This window comes from Phoenix dactylifera, chromosome 17 (assembly GCF_009389715.1).
Source record: "Phoenix dactylifera cultivar Barhee BC4 chromosome 17, palm_55x_up_171113_PBpolish2nd_filt_p, whole genome shotgun sequence".
NCBI lineage: Eukaryota > Viridiplantae > Streptophyta > Magnoliopsida > Arecales > Arecaceae > Phoenix > Phoenix dactylifera.
Genome location: NC_052408.1, coordinates 13,207,363 through 13,231,571, shown reverse-complemented (window position 1 = coordinate 13,231,571; position 24,209 = coordinate 13,207,363). Strand labels below are relative to the sequence as shown.

General features: G+C 42.2%; 3 protein-coding genes across 4 annotated transcripts; 2 read left to right on the top strand and 1 right to left on the bottom strand.

Moving 5' to 3' along the window:
- Positions 1-1,516: 1,516 nt before the first annotated feature.
- LOC120104248 (putative disease resistance protein RGA3) lies at positions 1,517-5,305 on the bottom strand. Of its 2 annotated transcripts, none has more exons than XM_039115099.1 (2): positions 1,919-5,289; positions 1,517-1,799 (listed from the first exon to the last, which is right to left on the bottom strand). In XM_039115099.1, the coding sequence occupies exon 1, from the start codon at positions 5,121-5,123 to the stop codon at positions 1,953-1,955; it is 3,171 nt and encodes a 1,056-aa protein (XP_038971027.1). In that variant the 5' UTR covers positions 5,124-5,289; the 3' UTR covers positions 1,517-1,799; positions 1,919-1,952. The 2 variants fall into 2 exon arrangements, with proteins under 2 accessions (XP_038971027.1, XP_038971028.1); XM_039115100.1 differs by lacking the exon at positions 1,517-1,799 and having other exon boundaries at positions 2,156-2,708; positions 2,807-5,305.
- A 6,147-nt stretch (positions 5,306-11,452) lies between these two features.
- LOC103718671 (large ribosomal RNA subunit accumulation protein YCED homolog 1, chloroplastic-like) lies at positions 11,453-13,467 on the top strand. Its single transcript, XM_039115098.1, has 2 exons — positions 11,453-12,080; positions 12,927-13,467. Exons 1-2 carry the CDS (start codon positions 11,605-11,607, stop codon positions 12,958-12,960), a joined length of 510 nt encoding a protein of 169 aa, XP_038971026.1. The 5' UTR covers positions 11,453-11,604; the 3' UTR covers positions 12,961-13,467.
- Positions 13,468-22,846: 9,379 nt separating this feature from the next.
- On the top strand, positions 22,847-23,766 carry LOC103718681. The gene is made up of 2 exons (XM_008807604.1): positions 22,847-22,903; positions 22,990-23,766. Exons 1-2 carry the CDS (start codon positions 22,847-22,849, stop codon positions 23,764-23,766), a joined length of 834 nt encoding a protein of 277 aa, XP_008805826.1.
- Positions 23,767-24,209: the final 443 nt, after the last annotated feature.

The window sequence follows — 24,209 nt, the reverse complement described above, 5'->3', positions numbered from 1 at the left end:
GGTGAACACAGTTACATTCATAATAAAATTATTTAATGCACAAGATTTATAGCATCAGTCGTTATGCTTTTTTAAAAAAATCTACATTATGGTGGATATCAGGGTATGTAAATGTAATAAGTGAACGTAGATTAATTGCCGCCTCTTATTTTTCTACTATTATAAAGCCCTCTGGCTAGTAGCACTGTTGAAATCGTTTTTTAAAAAAAATTATCTTGCCCCCGTACAATTCCTTTTATGCCACACACTCAATGAGTGACTCTTTTTTATAAGGTAGGATATGAATCGAAAGATTTTTCGTGTGCATGGTACATATAACATACCAGCCCATGTAAGTGAGAGAAAAAAAAAAGAAAAGAATGGCCACGACTCTACGGGATAGGTGAGGGGGAATCCATGATCTAATGGGAGCCGAGTAACGAAGCTCAGACTCATGGCCACTGTTTAACACTTTGGGCTCATTTGGTTCGCGAGAAGTATTTTTTCTCCTAAGAATATGATTTCTGGTAATAAGATTCCTAGAAAGAGATGTATGGGAATGTACTTTTGACATGTTTGGTTAAATATGAAAAAGTGACAGATTTTCAGACTGCTTATATTTGGTTGATCATCCGAAAGTTATGTGTAATTTCTATTATACTCTTAATAAAAGTTAGGTCTTTAATGCCTCTTTAATGCTAAAGTGTCTTTTTGGAAAAAAATAAAGATGGAGTGATTCCCCCCATAAAATGTGGGAATCATATTTCCATGGGAATACAACTTTTCCATCTCTCTCCTTTAAAAACTTCAACCAAACAAGAGGCATTTTATTACTTTCCCGTTGACCACATTTTTCTCCCTTCTTTTCCCGCGAACCAAACGAGCCCTTTATACTCCGAGTCCCATATGTAATGCCGCGAGTGACTATTGCACCGGTCCACTCAATCTGATCATGTAACAATTTTTCCAATTTTGCAATCAAGATGAGATGTTGGGAGTGCGAAAAAAACTCGAAGAACTTGTTTGGTTTGCAGAAAGAATATTTTTCATCAAAATATTTTTTAAAAAAGTTAGATTTCTGAAGACATGATGCTTAGTTTTTGCATGTTTAGTTAATCATTAAAAAAATAGTACATTTCAGAATGATTTTATGTTTATCCATTCACACACAATCAAAGGACAATGATGAACACAAAAATTTGTATGCCCATCCGTCCTCATGCATTTGGTTCCAACGCATTCCCATCCACCATCTATAGCATCGTACCACGGCATCACTTCTCTATGGTTTCCTGACCTACCAGGTGTAAGAAACCACCACCGTTGATGGCCTAGCAAAAGATCTGATAGATGAGGTAATTTGATTGCTTGAATCTCCCCATCTGCTGTAATATTGACAGGCTCTTTCAAATGCGACCAATCTTCAATCGCAAAACAATCATAGGCTAAGCAGTTTCTGCTGGAATACTCGAATCAAAATTTAGGAATTCAAGCTGGTCTCCAAGATTAAGGAGAAACAAACATCAGAGGCACAGAGTTTGAGAGAAATGTTGATTGATTTCATATAAATTCTAAAAGTTACACTCCAGCAAATGATCATGTCATCAAAACAAGAGGAAACAGAAATTACATATGTATCAAAAACACCAGGAAACAGAAATTACAGAAGGCATGCAAAATAAAACCAAACAGAAAGGTTTAAATCAAGCGACACAACCACGAAACGGGGGGGAGGAAAACATGAAGCGAAAGATAGGGAAAATGCTGAGCAGCCAGTGATCCGCTGTCCTCGATCAAGAAGGAAGCACGAGCAGTGGTATCTGGGGAAGGATGAGATTACCATAAGATTAGCGACATAACAGGTAGCCAGTTTAAAGGTGCTAGGGTGAATAAAAATAGAAACAGAAACAAAAAAGTAATGGAAGGAGAAATTGATCACCTCGATAAAAGAGAGGATGCTTCCGGACGCTTTATCAATCCGCCGATTCTTCTGATTCCACCACGTTGGTTTTGAAGGCGGGAGGGTCCTTGGTATACTCGATATATGACTGAGAGCGGCCAAATTTATCAAGCTTGCCGCTGCTGATCATGACGTGGGGGATCCACTGAATGATGGGCCAGTTGGGGCCGTCCTTGAGGAAGGTCTTAAGGAGTGGTAAGCTGCATGTTAGTGTAAACCTTTTTAAATTTTGTAGAGCAGCTGGTGCATTTTGAAGTAGCTCCAGTAACCACTGTGGGAGGTGCTCTGTCTCTCCATCAGCATCTGCGGCGAATGTCTCCATGACCTTTAGGTATTGCAACTTATCAAGATTCTTCACGTGCTCCAACCTCGGACACCGTTCTATATGTAGAGACTTTAATGCGGGAAGGTTGTCGATTTCTATTAGGTTGTCGGCATCAAAGATAACCAATTCCTGTAAACTGGTGGCATGCCGTAGTCCTTCTGGAAGAGCTCTCAGCTTGGGACAGAACCAAAGAAACAGCCTCTTGAGACGAGGCAGCAACTTGGAGGCTCCTCTTCTTTCTTCACCAACCCCCTCCACCATACCAAACGACCATTCTTCCCAGTTGTTCATCGAGCAAAATTCCAGCTCTTCAAGCTTGGGAAATGCTGTCCCTGCTGCTGCCGATGCACGGGGGCCAAGAAATTCAGGTCCAATGGTTTTGATTGTATGTGCTCCAGCAATGAAAAGGAATTTCAGCTGGAGCAGCAAGCCCAGTGGAGGAAGCTGAGGACATGATTTACAATCAATGAGTTTTATGGATGTCAGGTTAGGAAAAGAAACATTCAAGGAAGGTGACATCATCCAGGTGGGAAATCGAGTACCCAAGAAGTCATTGATGTCAAGTCTTTGTAGGTGGGTGGATCGAGGAGAGAGCTCATTGTAAATCTCATCAATTCTTTGAGTTGCAATTGCATCTTCCACATCTTCGGATGGTGGGCTGGAAGTCAAAATTAGTGTCCTCAGAGAGCGGGTGTCTGCGAGTACCGGAGCTCCCACTGGTTGTGCCCTCTCCAAGCTCCTTACCTCTAGGAATCTCAACTGGGGCAGAGACTGCAGCTCCTCCAGATCGCACCCCTCGTCATCTTGCGTGCCTCTTCTGTCATCATGGCTAACCACAAATCCTTCAAGATGGTTAAGATGTTTTAATTTGCCCAGTCCCTTTGGTACATGACTCAATGGAGTTCCTCCTCCAAGACGAAGGCATCTTAGATTACACAATTTTGTGATTGCCTTAGGGAGAGCATATAAAGAGCTACAACCCGAGAGATTCAATATCTGCAGGTTTACGAGGCATCCGATGGACTCTGGCAAATTACTGATGTTCGTCCGATCAAGATCTAAATATCTCAGGTGCAAAAGATCTCCTATAGAGTCTGTAAGCCTCTCAATTCTCGCATCGTTTATTGTTATGCTTCGTAGAAACCGCAGTCTCTCAAAAAGTTCATTCTCTATCATCTTTTCCTTGGGACTCCTTAGGAGCATTAGAGTCCTCAAGCACTTTTGCTGTTTTATTGCATCAGGGACTTGCTCGGCATTCCACATTGACAAGCGTCGAATTTTAGTCAAGGGGTTTATGTTAGGTGATTGCTCGCTGCCAAGAAAAATGCTTTCATCACATATCAAAAATAGAGCAAGGGAACGTAGCAGATCATGCATCTTGCACAGATTCCCATGTCGGTCACCCCAGTTATCAACATTATATGGCTGTAAAAGGTTCCTCCCAATTAACTCCATATAATAGTCCTCTGCTAGATCTTCCATAAGTGTATCCTCTTGTGCTGGTTGTATAAAACCTTCGACCACCCAGTAATGAATAAGATCATCGCGATCCATGATATAATCCTCAAGAAACAATGAGCAATAAAGAAAACACTGTTTGAGATCAGATGGTAAGTTTTCATAACTCAAAAATAGAGCTCCTGGGAGTTCTTCATGAAGTTGGCTCATGGACCATGCATCACTTTTGAGAACCTTATTCCATTCTATGGTGCTTCTATCCTTCGACCTTAAAACCCCTGCAATGACTTTGATTGCAAGAGGAAGACCATCACATTTTTCAACAATTTGAACCCCAATTTCTTTTAATCTAGAGATATCCTCCTCCTCATCATCATCATCTCCAAAGACATTCTTGTGGAGCAATTCCCAGCCACTATCATTATCCATTTTATCAACACGGTGGATCTCTGCTCTCATATTTCTGGCCACGTTTCTATTTCGAGTGGTAATCAGAATCTTGCCACTGGCTGTTGCACTTTCAATGGGATATCGAAGCAAATGTTCCCATACATCTGTGTGCCATACATCATCTAATACAATAAAAAAAATTTTAGAAAGTATAGAGGAAAGATAGGGTACAAGCGCCGCCTTGGTTTCAAACTCCCCACACTTTTCACCTGCACTCTCAATTATCGCTTTCAGCAATTTTATCTCTGAAAATTCTTGAGAAACACACGCCCATAATCGTATAGGAAAGTTCTCTTTTATCCCTTCGTCATTGTAGATATTAGAAGCAAGAGTGGTCTTGCCTATTCCACCCATCCCAACGATACCCAAAATTCGGTATTTTTTGTTATCTTCTTTAATCAACGACTCAACGAGACTCTGGGTAGCCTCTTCAATTTGTGTCCCTACAATATCGGACTTAACCCCACTAGGAAAAGTCTGGCGATGATTTACTCCTCTCACTTGAACATCTTTCTCAGTGTGATCTAGTTTAGACAATATTGATCTATCCTCATTCATCTCTTTTAGCCTATCATTAAGTTTTCTAATTTTGCTACCAATTTCATGCCGAGACTTGATACAGCTAAAGCAAGAAAATAAACATGAGGGATGGCGTACCGCTGATTTAGACGTATGATCTTCCAACAATCTCCTGCCCTCGATCATACAGAGGTCGATGATATCATCCGCATCATACATGATATCTTTCAACTCCGTCACCCATGTATTAATATTCCGATCTGCATGCCTCTTCCGCTCTGCGGATTCGAGAAAGCCTCTTATCCTCTCCATCGTTCTCTGAAGCTTCCTGAGCTCATCCTTCACGCCCAGCACCATGGATATCTCTCCCTCTATAAATTCTAAAAGCTTGCCAATGGATCTTCCCACAAAGGCATCAAGAATCATTGCCATTTTTTTGAGACTTACAGAGGGGGACGAAACTCTCGACACTCAGGAAGAAGGAAAAGCTGTGAGGCACTACGGATCATTCAAAGCCTATGTATAAAGATCCCAATGAACATGCCCTACTGTTGACATGAAGATGGTCGTGACAGCCTTCCCAGCTCACTGATCAGCATTTTAAGCGGATCAATTTATTCGTTGTCTGACTGTATTCTTGGCGGATAGCAATTATTATGTTTGCATTATTGGATGCTTTGAACAAATGGTCCCCGTTCTACCAAAAAAAAAAAACAAATGGTCCCTGCAAGTTTTATCCTGGAACTTGGCATGAAGGTGGCTAGAAAATAATAAAAGACAACCCACTTCATTTGCCATTTTCTTCAGTTGCGTACTGGAGAAGCAACCTACATCGAACACCTGACGCGGTTTCCAACCTGCCGGCTATTTTAGTTATTTTTTTATTTATTTTACCAGCGCTGCCAACTTGTTTCTTTTGTAATTTCCCTCAGATTCCTTTTAGTTAAACGAGGATTTAATCTAGAACACGCGGAACCCTGGCGTTTTGGCTTTTTAATCTCCCGAGATCACCCCTGCCCAAACTGCGTCAAGGTAAGTCTAGTTGGCACAATATTTTAGACTGGAATTAGCATATAGCTCGTGCGATATGCGAGGTATCATTGGATCAAGTATATCGTAAAAGATAAAAATGCATTCATCCCATGGGACCGTACCATCCCATTTTTAATCTCTCATCTAGTCTAGACAAACCAAGATTTGAGACCTTACTATCATTATTTTTTAAAAATAAACAAATCCAGATTTGTGACATTATTTATCCTGATTCCTGCATACCGGTCATTTTATCCTGGAACTTGCCAGGAAGTTTCTTCAGTTGCGTACTGGAGAAGGAACGCAACTTTTATATAGTTATGTCCAGCTCACTTTATTCGTTGTCTGACTCGTTCATCGTCCAGGGCGGGCATCCATCAGATGGTAGGTGGATGGTTCTTGTTAGATAGCGATATTTATGTCTGCATGCGATGCTTCAAACAAATGGTCCCTGCAAGTTGCAATGGTCTTGATGGCCTTTCCTACCTAATATGCTTTTATACGCTTATGTCCGAATACGATGCTCATCCAATCTCCTCTTGTTCTCTTCAGCATTTCCTGATTCCTGCATACCAGTCATTTTATCCTGGAACTTGCCACGAAGTTTCTTCAGTTGCGTACTTTCAGCTTCCCTAGACGCGAAACCAGCCGGCTATTTTAGTTATTTTATTTATTTATTTTACCAGCGCTGCCAACCTGTTTCTTTTCTATCTTCCCTCAGATTCCTTTTAGTTAAACGAGGATTTAATCTAGAACAAGTCGAATCGTGGCCTTGTGGCTTTCTAATCTCCCGGACGGTTTAACTAACAGACAGATATAATTTAAATAGTAAATTGCCACTGCCCAAACTGTGTCAAGGGAAGTCTAGTTGGCACGATATTTTCGACTGGAATTAGCATATAGCTCGTGCGTAATGGGAGGTATCATTGGATCAAGTATATCATAAAAGATAAAAATGCATTCATCTCATGCGACCATACTATCCCATTTTTAATCTCTTATCTAGTATAGATAAGAAATTAAGCAAATGGTCGGGATATTTATCTAGTCTAGATAAAAATGATTCTTGGTAGATAGCGGCATTTATGTTTGCTTTCAACAAATGGTCCCTACAAGTTTTAATGGTCCAGCTCGCTCAGAATTTTAAGTGGATCACATTATTGGTTGTTCCAGATGACACATCATTCTAAAGAATTCGGTGAATGATCTAAAGATTCTCAAATGCAAAAATGAAGCTGTTTCTCGCTGATAGTTGAGAATTCTGAAATGTTCGTGCAATCAGATGTAGCATTCTCGCACTTTGATATTGAAAGAACTCTTCATCAGCCACCGATCGATTACCCAACACCACCAAATGGAGTCGCTATCAAGGCCCCAAATGTGCTGGCTCGGGATTGGGTATATTTGATTGAGCTCGATCAAGTTGCATCTTGTGGCCTGAAAGCAAAAGTCAAGGACGGTTTTATATGGTTCAGATTTTTTTAAAAAAATTTTGGTTGTTTTGAGTTCGAGCCAAATCAATATATTCTGGATCGACCCGCATTTATAGAACATAATCGATTCTGTTAGACTAGATTACATAAGAAATTACAAAAGCCATACCCAATTTTGTTTTGCCGTTTAATGTCAACCTAAACTATACAGGTCTTCAAAAGTAGGTCCAATCAAGTCAGGACCTGATTGGGCCGGGATCGAACAAACCCATGTTCAGCCCATGTTGCTATGCCCCTCTGAGTTGCTACTAGCAATAAGAAACGGCTCACTCCATTTGTTATTTGATTTTTAGCATGTTCTTGGAGGAACTAAGTTGGCATTTTCAGAAGCTAAGATTAATTCCTCTATAATAAACTTGATTTAGAAAGCTATCACATTAAACAGCTGCTCGTCAATGTTTGTCTTGGTTCCTTAAGAAGCAACACTTTATTTAGAATATTCTTTTTATATAAGATTAAACGAAACAAATATTGTCAGGACTGAGTCATAAATCACAGAGGGGACTAATTAATCAGATTGGATTGTGGATCGAATCGTAAACCGTAGGACTTTTCTAATTCCTTCTAGAATTTTTTGAATATAAAAGAAATACAAAAATTGAAATATAAGTCAATTATAAAGTAAAAGGATGGAGAATAAGAAGTCATACAGACAACTAGTTTAATTTTCACCATAAGGACCCATTTATTGCGTGTCTGATGAAATAAATATTTTGTTTGGTTATTCAAAAAATTAACATATCATCTAACAATTCAATTATTCTTTTTAAGTAGAATATTTCAGAGAAAAACAAGGACAAGATTTGAACATGGCCGTAAAAGTACAAACTTTATATAGAGTTTTCTAACTCTATGAGCTCTACTGACAGACTTATTTTATTATTCAAAACTAGTTGGTAGGAAATAATTTAAAAAACCACATAATCACATAAATTACATAAATTGGACCCACTTATTAATTTATTATCTAATTAGCATTATCAACTTGGATATCATGATCATGATCAACGGACTATCCATCGTATGAATCTGAATCTTGTGATCCTACATTAATCCGGGTCCAAGGATAGGATCCAGATCACCGAGAGCTATTTTGATTTGGATTCTAAGATCTAGACATAAGATTTCAATCATGGAACGGAAGCATGAGTGAGGCTCAAATCCTCTTCTTGCCATAAACGATAAGACATTAAGATCCAGAAATGCTCCTGCTAATTTTTCTATTCTACCATTTAATATGCAATGTGGCTCCAAATCTAAAAGTTTACATGCATTGCTTTGCAGAGGAGCTATCCGCATCCTTGAAGCCATACAAATTTTTTTGTCTAAATTCAAGAAATTCTCTTTCTGAGCTACCTACCGTTCTTTCGTAAGCTGCATCTTGCATGACTTGAGCTATTGCTATGGCCCCATCAATTAAGGTAATAGTAATATGAACCACTCTGCAAGTAGCTCTATTTTATTATTTGTTCCTCTTTTATTTCAACCTAGTTGTGACATGTTACACTTCCCTTTTCTCAATATATCTGAATGACATCTCATTCCTATTATTGTTCTCTTACTAGTTAAATCCTTTATAAAATGATCTTCACTTCCATCATTTGAAGTTTTACAAATAGAACCTCCACTATGTTGCAAGTTTCTCCAGCCTGGATAAATGTTAATTTTTTTCTGGAGGGGACTTCCTCTACTGCTTTGTGGCACTGTAGTGAGGTTTCAGGTGAAGATCAATTCCTCTACATCATATAGACCTACACCACCTTGCTAGCAAGTGGAACCTGCATGAAGTAGGGGTGGGGGGCTTAGATATTAGTCTAAGGGGATAGCTAAGAGAGTTGGTATATAGGAAGGGGTATACTGCTTTCGGTCAGCATGATGCACTAATGTTCGTACTTCTGACTTCTTAATCTAGCAGGCTTGCATAAACCCTACTTGACAAGTTTAAAATCTTCCCCGGTTAGAGAGAAACAGTTGTTTCTTTGCTTGTTCTTTTCGTGGCACTATTGCTATGTGTCCATGCATTAGCTAATGGTGGGAGTCTTAATATCTCTACCTCCATCGACTGAATTTACTGGAAACTTTGCTTTTGTCACCTATTTAAACATAGCCCATGCCCTTATTTACTTCTCTCTCGGATGTACTTCAGGTAATATCTCCATGCCGATTTTTCATATATATGCACTTCCCTCTGGATAAAATCTAGAGGAAATTGTTTGCAAACATCGACTCCTTTTTAAACTTAGAGTCCATTGTTTTCTCTTATTTATTTTGCAGAGCAAAGGACAGATACATGAAGATGATGCAATCTAGAAAATGCTAAATGATCTCTCTCTAATAAAGAAATTTGAACAGAGCAGTCAAGTCACGGACATCTTTAACTCTTATGCAACATCTCATATTGCTGCATACTTGCAAGAGTCTTATAGTGATTAATCTGCATGTATTAAATGGTTCATTTGGAAGATTTTGGATAGGGATGTTGAATGAATATAGATATCTATTAGATATGAGTCATGGTCTATTGTTAAACCAGTATCAACCAAATTTTGCTTTCAGTCAATTGCTTCAAGAGGCGTATAAGCATAAAGTTGGTGGCTCTAAATATTTGGCTGCTTCTTTCTTTTTTTGTTCAAAAGTAGCATTTCAATTCATATAAGTCTAGCGTGAGTACAAGCTGGCAAATCAAGTGAAAGTAAACAATACAAAGAGTATGGAATACTAGCTAAGCTAGTCCAAAGGACCTCCCCAGAGTGCCGGAAAATATAGGAGGTGACCCAGTCTGCTGCACTATTCGCTTTCCGATACACATGAGCTATCTAGAAAGAGATCAGCACCCTCACCAATGTACGAGTATCCCGTATCAAAGGATGGCCATCCCTGCATCTGTCTGCTCTCCGAATCCAGTCAATCACCGTGGATGAATCACCCTCAATGAATAAGCTGTCAACCCCCACCACTCGTCTTGCATACAATATGCCCTCCCATGCTACCTGTAGTTCCGCTCCTACTACGGTCAGTCCAGATGTGCTCCGCCCTTCGGCTGCTATAAATCTACCCTCATGATTCCTAATCACAAAATCCACTCCCCCAGAAACACCATCACATGCCATGCCTCCATCGAAATTCATCTTGAGATAGTCAGGAGGTAGGGGTATCCAAGAAAAGTAGATAAACCTGGACGCTGAAGCAGCGCAATAGATATCCCAGATGTCTCTGGTCATCTCAGATGAGGACGACGTAGCCAACATAGTCACCTCTGCTGCACACCGCATGGCTCTGTCCATCACAATCCGTGGAGACGGCCTCCTGCCCTCGAACAGACGGTCGTTCTTGTCCAACTATATATGATAGGCCAACTAAGTTGCTGCTATCCCCATCTCTGTAGTGCTCGGTCTCCGGGTGGCCTCTCTCAGAAACCGGAGCTTGTCCTCCACTGACTCCCACCCCGAGTAGACTAACACTGGTGAGCATCTCCAGATCTGCATAGCTGTAAGGTATCGAAGAAGTACATGGCTAATAGTCTTCTCAGCATCCGGGCATGCCTCACAAAGCGAAGTCATCCTCATCCCCCATCTAGCAAGTATACTCCTTATTTGGCTGCTTATTTGAATTTCATTTTGTGCCTGGTTTCATACTCGAGCTGTTGTATCCACGAAATATAAAGGAATGCTTTAGTTATACGCAAACCTCAAACAAAAAAAGCTACATAGCTACATAAAACAGGTTGGAATTTTTTTTTTTTGCATGCAAACTCTCCTAAATATGTGAAATTACATAAATACCTCGCAAAATATTATTTGCATGTATACCCATATAAAGGTTTTCTTTTGCATATCTATTGATTAAAGATATTTCAGTCATCTTAATTTTAAACCATTAATATTTTGACTGTGTTAGATGGTGTGGGCACATATGAAAGAAAAAAAAAATAAAGAGTATACATACAAAATAAGTATTTTATAAGAGTATATATGCAAATACTAATTCTAGGAGGATATTTATATAAATTTTATATTTATGAGGATATGTATGAAAAAGAAAATTATTTTGAAAATGTTCAAAAGTTTAAACAAACCGAGCTTTTTGTTGATTAATCCTGATTCCTGACAGTAATCAAAAGGACCTCGAAACCTAAGTTTGGGTTTGGCAGTAAAATGGCTATTTGCCGTCTGGCCAGCACATGATACCCAATCCACTATCAGCCCCATCCTTGCACCCCCCCCAACTGCTCCAGTCCCCGGACCCGAAACCCTAACTAAACCCTAATAAACTTGTCTCATCCAAATAACAAAGAAACAGCCCCCGTGGCTCTCATCTTCCCTTCTTCTTCTCTTCTTCCTCCCCCTCTCCTACAAACCATCAGAACCACTCCCCACGCCCCCAATTCCATGCTCTCCCCCTCCATTCCAAACCCTAAACGCCCCTTCCCTTCTCTCACCTCGAAATCCCCACTAATTCCCTCCCGAGTTCTCCTCAAAAACCCCTCGTTTCTCCTAAAAGCATCGTCTTTCACCTTCTCCGAGACCACCGACTTCACCGCCACCGCTGATGGCGTTGGCGACGAGGACGAGGACCTCACCAGTTCGCCATGGGAGGGAGCAGTGGTTTACCGGCGAGACGCCTCGGCGATCCATCCGGAGTACTTCCACCACCCTCGAAAGGTCGGCCTCCGCAAGCTCTCCTCCGGGCTCTCCCGGTCCCGGGCGTCGGCGATGGGGATCCGGCTGCCGGCCAGGAGGGGAAAGGAAGCGCCTTTTGGCGATGGAGAGACGCCCGTGCTCATCTCCGTTGACGTCACGAGGAGGAAGCGGAGGCTGAAGCTGGATGGGATCGTGACGACTGTCATCACCCTTGGTTGCAATAGGTGAGTGCTTCTGCTAGTAGAAATGGCAAATTTTGTAACGATGTTTTGTGATATAATTATTTTTTCTTCCGATAATCCACTCGGTTAGAATTAGTCGAGGATTGAAACAAAGGTACCATGGTTAGGATTTCTCGATTCTTTCTTGCAGAAACAAATTTCTAGTTTAAAGAATTATGAATTGATTCTACAATTGTTGATTAACTTTGACAACATTGAGACAGAGTATGTGAAGATCATCTCAACCGAATTCCACAATTTAAGAGCATCTCATCAGGATATATGCAGACTTAAAAATCATACCTTGATTTGGGAATCATTTTTTTAGAGTCAATCTGCAAAAGGTATGGGGTCATATTAAGGTGGGGGGTGGAATATAACCTGTTTTACATAATTACTTGGGGAGCATCCCTTGAAATTTGAATGGGGTGATATGCCAAATATTTTCCACTTCTTTGGACCTGCAAGCTACAATTCTTTTGATCAAATGAGTCTAGCCGTCTGTCAAACATTTGAGGAATTTGCTTCAAATTTATCCAGTATTTTGGTCGATTTTTGGCGAAGATAACCTACTGCTTTGACATTTCATTGCCGAGGTTTCCGTCAAAAAAGTAAAAGCGCATCATCGCCAGTGTTGGTTTTTGAAATAGGAGGATTAAGTAACGGACACAATTTCTATCCTAGAATTTCAGACATATCTCTCTTATTTGAATCTTGTTCTGTTTGCTGCTTCTCTCATAATAAATTATTCAAATAATCTTTCTTATTTCAGACCCTAAATGCAATATATGATGCATGCTTGATCTTGCAATATATGATGCATGCTTGATTTTTATATTCCTATTCCAGGTGTGCTGAACCAGCAGCTGAGTGTATATTCTGAAATTTCACACTTTTGCTGACCGAGGATCCTATGGAGGAACCTGATGTAATCAATCTGGAAGTAAACTATGGAGAAGACAAAGCCAAAACCTCTGCTGAAAGTAGCCGCAATGAAGAAGAAGATGATGAGAAACAGATAGACTTGGATGACCGGGTCTACTTCCCTGCTGAAAAAGAAGAAATTGATTTATCCAAACACATAAGGGGCATTGTGCATGTAGAGATAACAATAAATGCATTATGTGATGCAAATTGCAAAGGTCTCTCTCAAATGTGGCACAAATCTTAATAAGAGAAAATGCAATTGCAAAGAAGTTGTGGAGGACAAGGGCAGAGAATATGGACATCTCGAGGGCTTGAAAAAGCAAATGGAGCAAGAATAACTGTTATGTTGCTGATGTTACTCTCTGGGAGCAGTTTTGTCATGTATCTAGCATCCGAGGTGAGGAGACTATATGTACCTGAAGCAATTCATAGTGATGGCAATCTCCTAAAATATTTTCTTGTACCCACATTCCTTTTCTCATTGCTTTTGGCTAATCAACTCAAGCTCAAAATATTATAGAAAGGAAATAACAGGGCTCTATGATATGCATAATTCTATATCAGCATAAACTTATTGAAATCTTTTGATACAACCTTGGATATTTGCAATTATATATTAATGACGTGAATTTGAAAAATAAGGTTCGAGTCCTTCGTCAAAAGTTTTGTAGTTCATAGGTTTTACTCTATGCTATTATGCTATGCTTGAGTATAATTTTTAGACATTCATATTGAGTCCTGTGGTTGGAAAAATCCATCTTGAATCCGAAAAGAAAATTAAGTATGAATGTGCGGATGTTTTAGACGTTGAAAGAAAACCGAGTTAAAGGTCAGTATATAATTTAAATAGAACACCCAAGTGCAAATTTATGATGAAGAGAACCATATTTGAGTGTAGTAGTTCGTGAAGGCACCAAACAAAATAAAACCTTTTTTTGTGTAAAGTTATTTACCCTCCGAAAGCAACAGGCACAAAGTGCTTGAAGAAAGGAGAAGCACAAGAAATTTTTTTTAAAAAAAAGCGATAACAGAGATGAAGTTTGTTCTTTAATTTATCAATTACAAGCAATATTGTATGGACACTGATATGAGAATCGGATTCAGATAGACGTCCAAGTATGTAACTCAGCAAGAAAAAAAAAAGAAAAATAGGTATACCAAGAAAAAATAATTATAATTTAAGTTTATGTTTAATTTTAATTTGTATAAAAAAAGTACAACATGGTATATTTGTTAAGGTTTTTCACTATGTGTTTTTCAAACTTTAAAGATTGTCGAGAGATGCAAGAAAAAAAAAAATATTTTGCAAAGTTATTTGAATATCTACATTCTTGACCAAGAAAGTCAATATTATGGTGGGTTGAAGGGTTGAACTACTGTTGGAAGAGTCAAATTATCCATCTATTCATGAAAGCAGGAAAAAAAAAATGCTGGGTGTGCAAGTGTGACTTGGATATGTACTCAAAATGTATTCTTGAACCGGCTATAAATGTTCATGTAACACAAATGACAAGTGAATAAAGTATGATAATTACGTAAAATGATACAAATAATGCTTTAATTTTAGCGGTCATGGTAGGAATGGTCGTGGTCAAGTTGTCAGGGACGAAGACCGTCATACAACGAGAAACCTGGTCAAAAGGTGGTCACATGCAAATGCTGGAGAGAGAAAGGGGAAGTAAACGAGTGGAAGCGAATGCAAAGACCATGAAGGGAACCCCAACTAATACCACATGATCAAAGGAAAAAAGAAATCCTATTGCGTAGGTGTCTTCCCTCCTTCAAATTCTCATCCACGTACATGCATGAATTAATCCGTGCCATATTTTTAAAAAAAAAGCTTGTTTCTCAAAAGATCCGTGCCATCAATATTCGTTTATTTATGTCACTTATTTATTGCATAGCTTGTTACTTAATTCAACAACAAATCCCATCTTCCTGGGCTTCTACGTCACCTTTGAATTCTACTTATCGCCAATGGCAGCGGAGTCCTCGTGAAGATAGAGAACCATACCCTCTTTTGGACTCCTAATTGTATTGTCAACCGTTCAACTCTGCTCCCATTATTTGATTTATTTCTCGTCTCCTCAAGTTCCATCATCACCTTTCTCCTGACTAGCTTTTTAGCAGCTGATTCTTTTGGTATTCATTTCCCATATCTTTGTTCCATTCCATAGTTTTCCCTCGTTTTACAACTGTTACAGACCGGTAAAAAGATATCAGATGGGCTTGGAAGAGCTAGAAGAAGAAAAGGAAAATGCGGTCTTGCCACAGCGTCCCGACGAATGACGATAGGGGTGCATGCGATCGGATTGAGCAGGTGGCTTCGGTGGTGGCATGGACTCCTGCGGCGGAGCTTTTCCTGAGGCAAATAATGCTTGGGAACGAAGATTTTTGAGTTCATGAATCCTGGGAGTGTGTATTATGCTTACTACCGGGCACCGGCTTCGTGTTGAGGTGCTGCGGCGGCGACAATGCCGACTCTACCGCCTTAGAGGATGATTATGCTTCAGATTCTACTGTTCTGAATTAGATCGTATTCTCATTTGATAGGGTCCTGCGGCTTTTATCACTCGAATGCATGCATGAGTATGTCTTCCAGTTTGTTCCATTATTATTTTTTTTCTTTGGCGAAAAGTTTATTGAGATAATTTAAATTTATCAATGGTTCAATCTTGATGCTGCAAGGAGTTGGTTCAATTGTTTTGTGCAGCGCATGCATGTGCTTCGTCCCCCCTCGTTTTATTTCCTTGGATTGCTGAGGTTTTCGTTCGCACTTGCATGGATCAAGCATGAAACTAGAGGTTAAAGAGGACCTCTGATTTGATCAAACCTTTGTGTTAAAATAGAACCCTAATTAATTGGCGAGCTGTTATTTAGAAAATGTTCTCATAGCAATACAAAGGTTCATCTGATATGATTTGAACAGGAGATGAAGTTTAGATAATATTTTCCTCAAAAATGGTCTGAAATTATTTAGTGTAGTTGGATAATTGGAAGCTACAATGCACTGCCAAGCTTTCTTTTTTTGAGGCAAGGGTCCTGGTTGAGATTAAATGGTTAGAAATGACCATTGTTCTAATATTTATCTTGTGTGCAGCTAGAAATGAAAATTGTGAGTTAGCTGTTAGGAAGTTTCGCTGGATTATTTGAAGTTAAAAGTCTCTTTAGATTATCAGGCTGAAACATCATTAAAGTTTGCATAAAGCTTTTCATTAAACCAATTTTTTTATAAAAAAAAATGAACTTTGGACATCTCCTAAGGATAAACATTTGGAGAAAAGAAATTGCCAACCAGCTGAGTTAACAATTATTTATAGATAGGGCTACAAAAATGTTCTGTTATTCAATTTTTGAGCAAATTAAAAAATATGCAAGATGGCAATTTACGAGGGCGCAGTAACTTCCTTGCAAAGATTGTGCCATTAATGTATAACGAGGGACTGACATGAGATTGAGATGTAACATTGGAGAAATGGCCATTGATCTCCCACTCATCTCCAATAGGCACTCTTTCTCGATGGTTCTGAATTAGTAAAGTGGTTCACAAATGTGAGGCACGTTTAAGTGCGGGTGCAGATCAAATGATCACTTGACGCGGTCCATCAATAAACATCCAAAACAATTTATTGCAAAAGCTTATTAGATCAAGCCTAATGTGCCTACAAAACTCCAATCATAGCAAAATTCCTGCACAAAACATGACGTCTATTGCCAACACCAAGCAATCGACGTTTATGCAAAGTTCCATCAACTTTTTCTTTTTTTAATTTTTGCCTTGAATTTAAGGACATGGTGTTGCTAGCTGCAAAGCGAGGCGGCCATGTGGTATTATGTTCCTCTTAAGTCTAGATAACAAAGGTTTAACCACTAACCATTCCCTAAACCAATACGAGAGCGTGGATGCATGAAAGTCTAGGAAAACTTTTACCATGCTCACTTAAGTATTGAAGGATCCTTCATCGGATACGTTCCGACAATCTCTGATTTTAGACAGCAACAGAACATTTATATGATAAATATATAGCCCACTTATAGGTTAAAAGATAAACGCAATAGTGGTATGGACATGGCACGCAAAAGCAACAACATGTGGACCACGGGTTGTTGCAAGTTGTAACCATGTACGCAAATGTCACTCAGGATTGCCCGCTTGACTTGAACGAAAACCTTGCCTTGCAAAACATGCTTGGATTTGGCTAAGGTGCAGTTGGTCAAAGTCCTTTTAAGGACACCAATTAAGTAAATTCAATTTGATTGTACCTTTATGTATGTTTGCTATGATTTTATTGAGACTCCTGCGTGTGTCCCATAAATATTTGCAAGAATTGCTATTGAGGTGGTTCATGATTCTCAAATTCATTGCACCCCGTCCTTTACCTTTAAAAATAGGAGCATAGCATGGAATATCATCAAACTGTTTAGGTTGGGCGGGGGAACTGGTTTTTATAAGAAGGCCCATAGAAGGTCAAATGCAAATTCGAAGGCAAATTTGAGGTGTTTTTTTTTTTTGTCGTAACAATGGACACGAGGCTCTAGTGTCAAACAGCTACAAGGCAACAAGAAAAATGCTGAAGTAACAAGAAAAAAGATGAATAATCTTGAAAAGCAAAGTGCAGCCCTCGTCAAAAATAAAATAAAATAAAATAAAACAAGGTAATCCATAGATTGTTTATAGTGTATAAGGTAACACATATTTATGGAAAAGCGAATAGTTCTGCAGATTAGACAGCATTTATATGACCCATCATATGGGAGCTATATTGTGGACTATTGTGATAAATATTTTTTCTATTTTTTTTGTATATTTTATTTTTCAATTTCTATAGATATATTTATACCAGACTTGTAGAATAAATCTAATTTATCAAAACAAATTATTTACAAACTCCCCAAAATATAGGGATGCACGGTATCCACGTTACCTTATAATCCGTTCTCCCTGTCCCGAATGGTAGATGGGTCGGACATAGTAATTTACTTATTTATAAAATATTATAAATAAGTAATATTTTATATAAAATATTATATATTCGTTCTTCCCATATATTTATAGTTCTAGTAATTTTAAAATTCAATAAAAATATTATTTATGGATAAAAAAGTTAGATGTAGATAGCAAAGCAAAGAGTAATTCAGCATTGGCTTTGTGATGTATTCTCTCGCATAGTGGCATCTAAAGGAGAGTATAGGAGTTATGGTGCTATCCCTCAAAAGTTTCATCATGTCCCTCTTGGGGACTTGTCAGGAATAATGCTGCCGGTGCCTGCCCAACCTGGTGGCACAAGTGTGCCTCCACTAATCCTATGGAACCTGATTCCGTTCCTAGTCCTTTTCCGTTTATAACTTGAAATCCATCACCTCTCTATCTCCATCTTTAGAAAGCATGAGGATGTGGCGGTGGACAAGTGTATGGTGAGGATTAAAAGTTCCTGGCGTGATGAATGAGCTGCCCGTTCTTATCGGGTCGGATTCTTGCAGGATCCGAATCAGAATGGAACAAATATATTTGGATTCTTACTCCTACTTAAATCATGTTGCACAACTTCCCTTGCTCGCATAGCTTACAAGAATATGAATTTTCTTTTCCTTTTTGCCCCTCCATGTGAGATCATATAGCTTTATATTCCAGAGTAAGATGCTTGAGAATAATTTGTCCACTGGCTAAAATCCCATCATGCTCTAATTGGCTCATCTTATTCATGAAATGTTTATATGAGAAAACAGACATCATCTATTCCATTATATAACTAAAATTATGTATTTCACAAATCTTGACGGATATTTATATGACTAACATAACATTTCATGTGCCACAAATCTTGTATGCTATGCTCTACTAACTATTACGTTTAAGAGTTACAAGTAAATAATCCAATGACTGCGCTATAATGGCTAAGAAATGCTAGAGAGCGCCATGTTAGTCACATGAAATGTAGTCAATCAAGCGGTGGGAGACGATTGATATGCCTTGGAAAAATTGATTCAATACATTAGTGTGTGTAAGCCATCATGCAAGACTATAGAGGTTGATGTTTTTGTTTTATTGATTGATTAATGCCTTGCTGTACTTTTCATAATTTCTATCCATACATATCAAACATGGTGGGCAGCCTCAATGAAGGCATGATAGAAAAGAGCTGGTAATCATAGCCTCTCTAAAACTAGCCAAAGAGATTTCTAGGTAAAATCCTTCTATTTCGGTCATTTTCTAGAGTAGAAAGAAATGAGCCAATTGAAGCTTATCCTAATCTCGCTGCACAATGTGGCTACGTGGGCAAAAGATAGGCCTTAGAATATTGCCTATGAGTTTCTTGTGGCTATGATCCGTCCACAGGGTCTTAGGATGACAAAAGAGCTAGTTAAAAATGTATGAATCAAATAACAGTGCATAAAGGCATTAAAATATAAGATCCCGTTGTCTATATGCAAAAAGATAGAAAAATGGATGGAAATTTCAAGGTGAAGTGAACAATAAGCCAAAATCTTCTTACAACAAAACCTGCTTAAATCATTTTACTTTCTAATATAACTTATTAACAAAAATAAATAAAATAATTTTAGTTATTTGCCCAGTTTTTGACGCGATTTATCATAGAATTGAGAGATTCTAGAAATTCTGTTAGGTTCGTATCATAGAATTGAGAGATTAAGAGTCATCCGGTCCAGTTACCCAGCCACAATCTTACAGTTAAATTTTTTTTTTAAGAATATGCCGACGTCGCGCCATTTGATTGGAATCTGCCTCCCAGAAGCCTCCAAGTGAAAATATTGGTTGGGTGATGTTGCTGGAAATTGGACCCGGGGGCTGCCGCGAAACCGGAGAAGGAGGAGCTCCGCTGCTACAGGGGGCGGACGGCGGTGCACCGGCCGGCTGCGTCCTCCGCTGTCGGGGCGCCGGACCTGCAAGAAAAACCGGTGGCCGGGCTCCCCGGCGCCGGCCCTCCGATGCTTAAGTCAGAGGGGGCAAATATGTGGAGGGAGTGGGAGGAGAGAGAGTGTATGCACAGAATATTTTAGTTAAGATGAAGCAGAGATGAAAGCTTTGATGTCATCAATGGTGTCTGTGCTATTTGCTTCAAGTGTTTTCCTCTCCCCCCATCTTTCCCCCCAGGCTCCCCTTTTATAGTGGGGTTTTGCGTTACCTGGGAGGTGACAGGGGAGTTGGTCCCTTTTGTAATAATTGGGCATGATTTGGCCCATTAATGGCGTAGTGGAGAATAAGGCCGGATCAGACCGGAGTCAGGGAGCTGTCACGGTCGATCGGACCTGTTGGAGTCGTTGAACCGCCGGCCGTAGTGGGCCTGGGGTTCGTGGATGGTAAGTGCATTAATTGCTGAATGAACCGGCGGTCAGGAAGGGCCATACGCTCTAATGGTTCAGCGATCCGGAGATCGTCTTGAGCCGTGTTCATTAAATGTCTGAGTGCATCGGAGACTTGAAGAGGTCTCGTGCATTAATGACGAGTCGTGCCGAACGCCTGCGGAGATCTCATGCTTTGATGGCTCAAAGATGTGGCAGGCGGCAAGTTGTAGTTGAGTTGTCAAATCCCTTGAAGGATTGAGTGCTTGGTTAAGGCATCGGCTCGACAGAGGTGCCGAGCCGAGCTGGTCGCCCAATGGGGCGCCCTGTGGCGGGGTTGCCTTGTAAGTATCCCTGGTCGGCGTCTTTTGAGCAAGCGCTTCCTAACCGAGCGCCTCCCTTTGGCGCTATCTCTGGTCGGCATCCTCTGGTCGGCTCTTTCTAGCCGAGCAGCCGTACTTGGGCGTTTTAGTCGGGTGCCTTTCCTTGGCGCTCTCTTCGGTCGGCGGTCCTTCTGCTCGGCACTTTCTAGCCGAGCAACCTTCGGGTCGACGCCCTTTGGTCGAGCGCCTTCCCGGCCAGTACCCTTCGGCCGAGCGCCTCCACAACAGTATAACTTGGGGTTTTTCCCCCAACACTACTCTCCGACTTCCGAGTTCCAGTTGGCTACCAGCTGGAGCGCGGGAAGTAGCTTTTAATGGGTCATTTCAGTTCCCAAAAGATTAATGGTTTATCGCGCGCTTTGAATTATCGGAAGCTTCGAGGTGCCTTTGATTAGGCGACGTCTCTTGTTTCCCGAAAAGGCCTCATTATTGGGACACTTTTCGCGAAGCGTCCTCGCGTCGTGGGCTCATGATGGAGCTGCACGATCTTCGATTGCGGACGCCTTTCCGCACGATCCAATGGGGCGCTTCGGCATTCGAAGCGCTGGTCTTAATTATGGGTGTCGTTCTGTCTTTCAGATCGACGCGTGTCGTCATCTCAACAGGATACAGCATCTCTCGCTGATCCAGGCCGTTGGGGAGGTCTATTTAAACCTTCCCCCAGCCTTCCGTCCTCTTTCTATTGCTTCCTGCTTCTAGCTTTCTGTTCTTCGCCTTCCTGAGGCCGAAGCCCTTTTTTCCGGCATCTTCCTCAGGTTGTCCTTTTTTCCCCTTTTTTAATCCCTTTCTTCTTCTACAATGGGTTCTATTCCTAGTGAGGTTGTGTCCACCATGAGCGTCTTGGAGGTGGAGATGGCCGAAGAGTGGTTCTTCCCTCTTCGCGGGTTTCGTTTGGAACCCGCCAGGTGGAGGGATCGGGTAACCGATCCTCCGGTAGGCCGGATCGGAGTGCACTCAGAGTCACTCTGGGCCGGCCTCCGATTCCCTCTCCACAGTTTCGTGAATGAGTTGCTGGCGGCATGCCAGTTGGTTCCGGCGCAACTCACTCCGAATGCTTGAAGGACAGTGATGGGTTTCCTGTCACTGTGTTTATTACAGGGGATTCCTACCTCTGTTAACGTCTTCCGGCGACTTTTTATTTTTAAGTCGAGTCCGGGAGACGGAGAGTGGCTCTACATTGCCCTCCGGGCGGGTCCACCACTCTTCCATGGTGCCCCCTCGTCCATTCATGGCTGGAAGGAGAAGTTCTTCTTCCTGGGCTCTGAACGGTCCTGGGGGTTTGACCCCAGGTGGAGGCCACCCCAGCTTAAGTCCATCAACAAGCTCCCCCGGCTTACTACACGTGAGGAGGGGATCTTTGACGCCGTCCGCAGCCTTGGGGACGGAATCTCGCTGAACGGCCTCATCAGCGAGGACGCGCTGGTGAACGTGGGCCTGAGCTCGGCACGTCCTCAGGGTAAGGATAGCTACAGCAATTTTTATTTCCTTAATTGTTCTAATGTTCTAATTTTGTTCGTCTTTGCAGACATCGCGAAAATGGTAACAAAGAGCGAAGTCCTTTACGCCCGCTACCAAAAGAGGGCAGCCGAGCTCTCGGGGGAGCCCACGGAGCCGAGGAAGAAGCAAAAGACCTCGGCTGCCTCGACTCCCTCGGCGGCAGTAGTGGCCGAGGCGGGTCCTTCACGCCCCGCGCACCCCGAGGCGGGGCCTTCTCAGCCTGCGCGCCCCGAGGCGCGCCCCGAGGCTGATCGGAGAGAGGGCGCGGGTCCCGGGAGTTCGGGATCCAGAGCCCCGATGGCGCCCTTATGCCCGACGCCTCTAACGCAGATCCCTGGTCGGCAGGACGCTTCAGTTGCTGACCAGGGGAGGAGTCCTGCGGGTCCCGTGCTTGCACGCCCCGCCGTGGTCGTGCGGCAGTCAGATCGGCCGCTCGTCCGACCCCTGCCCCTTAGCTCCCAGCCGGGGAGCAGTCGAGGAGCCTCGGGGTCGGCTCCATCTAGGCCAGCCGATGCTGGCCTCCCGAGCCTGCCAGGCTCGGAGGAACAGGTGCCCTATGCACCCTCCTGGTCCGTGTTCGAGGGTGATTCAGCCCTCGAAAACCCGCAGGTGGCGCGCGAAGTAATTCGGCTCGCGCTGCTCCCGGCTGACCAGGCCACGATGCAGTCCATGAGCTACAACGCCTTCATGGACGCCACTCGCTGCAACATCGTCCGGGTAAGTAAAATCTCCCCTCTACAAGGATTGTTCACCGTTTTGTTGTTTTTTTTTTTTTTTTGGCGCCTCACATCTCTCTTTTACAGCACGTGCACGAGACGGAGATGTTGATGCACCTGGTCCACGAATACCGGGGGGAGGCCCGGAGGCGTGAGCGCAGTTTCGAGGAGGCCCAGAGGAGGTACATGGCCGCCGAGGCCAAGTACCTGGCCTCCGAAGAGAAGTACCAGGCCTCCGAGGCCGAACAACGGGTGCTCCAAGAGAAGATCGGAGCATCCGATGAGAAGATTCGAGCTCTAACCGCCGAGCTCGACGAGGAGAAGGGCGCGCACTCGTTGGCGAGATCCGAGCTGCGCGCCGCAGAGGCTCGGCTAGTTAAGGCCGAGGAGGCACTGGCCGCTCGTGGGCAGGAGTTGGAGGGCGCCCACGGCCGCCACCTAGAGCTCGAGCGGGAGCTTAGGGACCTTGAGCGGAAGGCCTCTTATCACGAGGCCCGGGAGCTCGAGGCTCGGGAGAACGCCCAAAACGCGGTGAAGCTCTTCCGAGAGTCGGAAGAGTTTCACGACCTCATGGCTGAGGAGGGGGTAAATGGGCTAATCCAAGGCTTCCGGGATTTCCGCAACCAATTGCGGCGGCTCCTCCCGGACTTCGATATAAACCTGCTCAAACCGGGAGCAGGGAGGGCGGAGGCGGAGGCAGAAACTCCGGTAGCCGAGGCGGCCGTAGCCGACCCTGAAGTGACCGAGGTTGCCCCCGAGGCCACTCCTGTTGTTGCCGAGGCCATTGTAGAGGTCTCGGATGCTGAGCCGACCACTCCCGGAACCGCCGAGGCCGAGGTGGCCGAGGTTGAGCCTTCGATGTAATTTTGTTATTTCTCCTAGGGTTGGGATGGCCTCCTATACTTGTAAGGGCCAAGCCCAAATTTTGTACTTAGCCTATGGGCCTTTTTGAGATGAATATACATTTCTTTTTTGGAAACGTTTGTCGTAGCGCAAGTTTTTCTGCTCGGATCCGTTTTAGGTTCCGAGGATATGGGCTCTATGGCCTCTAATTTCGCCCGCCACAGGGTTTGGGTTTAGGTTCAGCTTGTCGAGCTCCATTGCTCGGTCCCTCGACCAATGGTATAGTAACGTTTGTGCTTATACCAAGGATTTAGGCTCCATCGTTTCGAGCCTAGCCCAGGACTTGACCAAGCCCTGAGGCGGTCACCGGGACTTAAACTTCGGCGAAGTTAGCGAACTTCGACCCTCGCATTGCCGGGGCGGACCAGATTCGTTTCGAACAAATGGGTCGAATGCTCGTCAAC

Excerpts from the sequence above, each read along its gene's own strand:
- LOC103718681 (XM_008807604.1), top strand. The coding sequence starts at position 22,847 with ATGCAGTCCATGAGCTACAACGCCTTCATGGACGCCACTCGCTGCAAC. Across the intron at positions 22,904-22,989 it reads CTCGCTGCAACATCGTCCGG|CACGTGCACGAGACGGAGAT; the intron begins GTAAGTAAAATC and ends TCTCTTTTACAG.
- LOC103718671 (XM_039115098.1), top strand. The coding sequence starts at position 11,605 with ATGCTCTCCCCCTCCATTCCAAACCCTAAACGCCCCTTCCCTTCTCTC. Across the intron at positions 12,081-12,926 it reads ATCACCCTTGGTTGCAATAG|GTGTGCTGAACCAGCAGCTG; the intron begins GTGAGTGCTTCT and ends TTCCTATTCCAG.
- LOC120104248 (XM_039115099.1), bottom strand. The coding sequence starts at position 5,123 with ATGGCAATGATTCTTGATGCCTTTGTGGGAAGATCCATTGGCAAGCTT.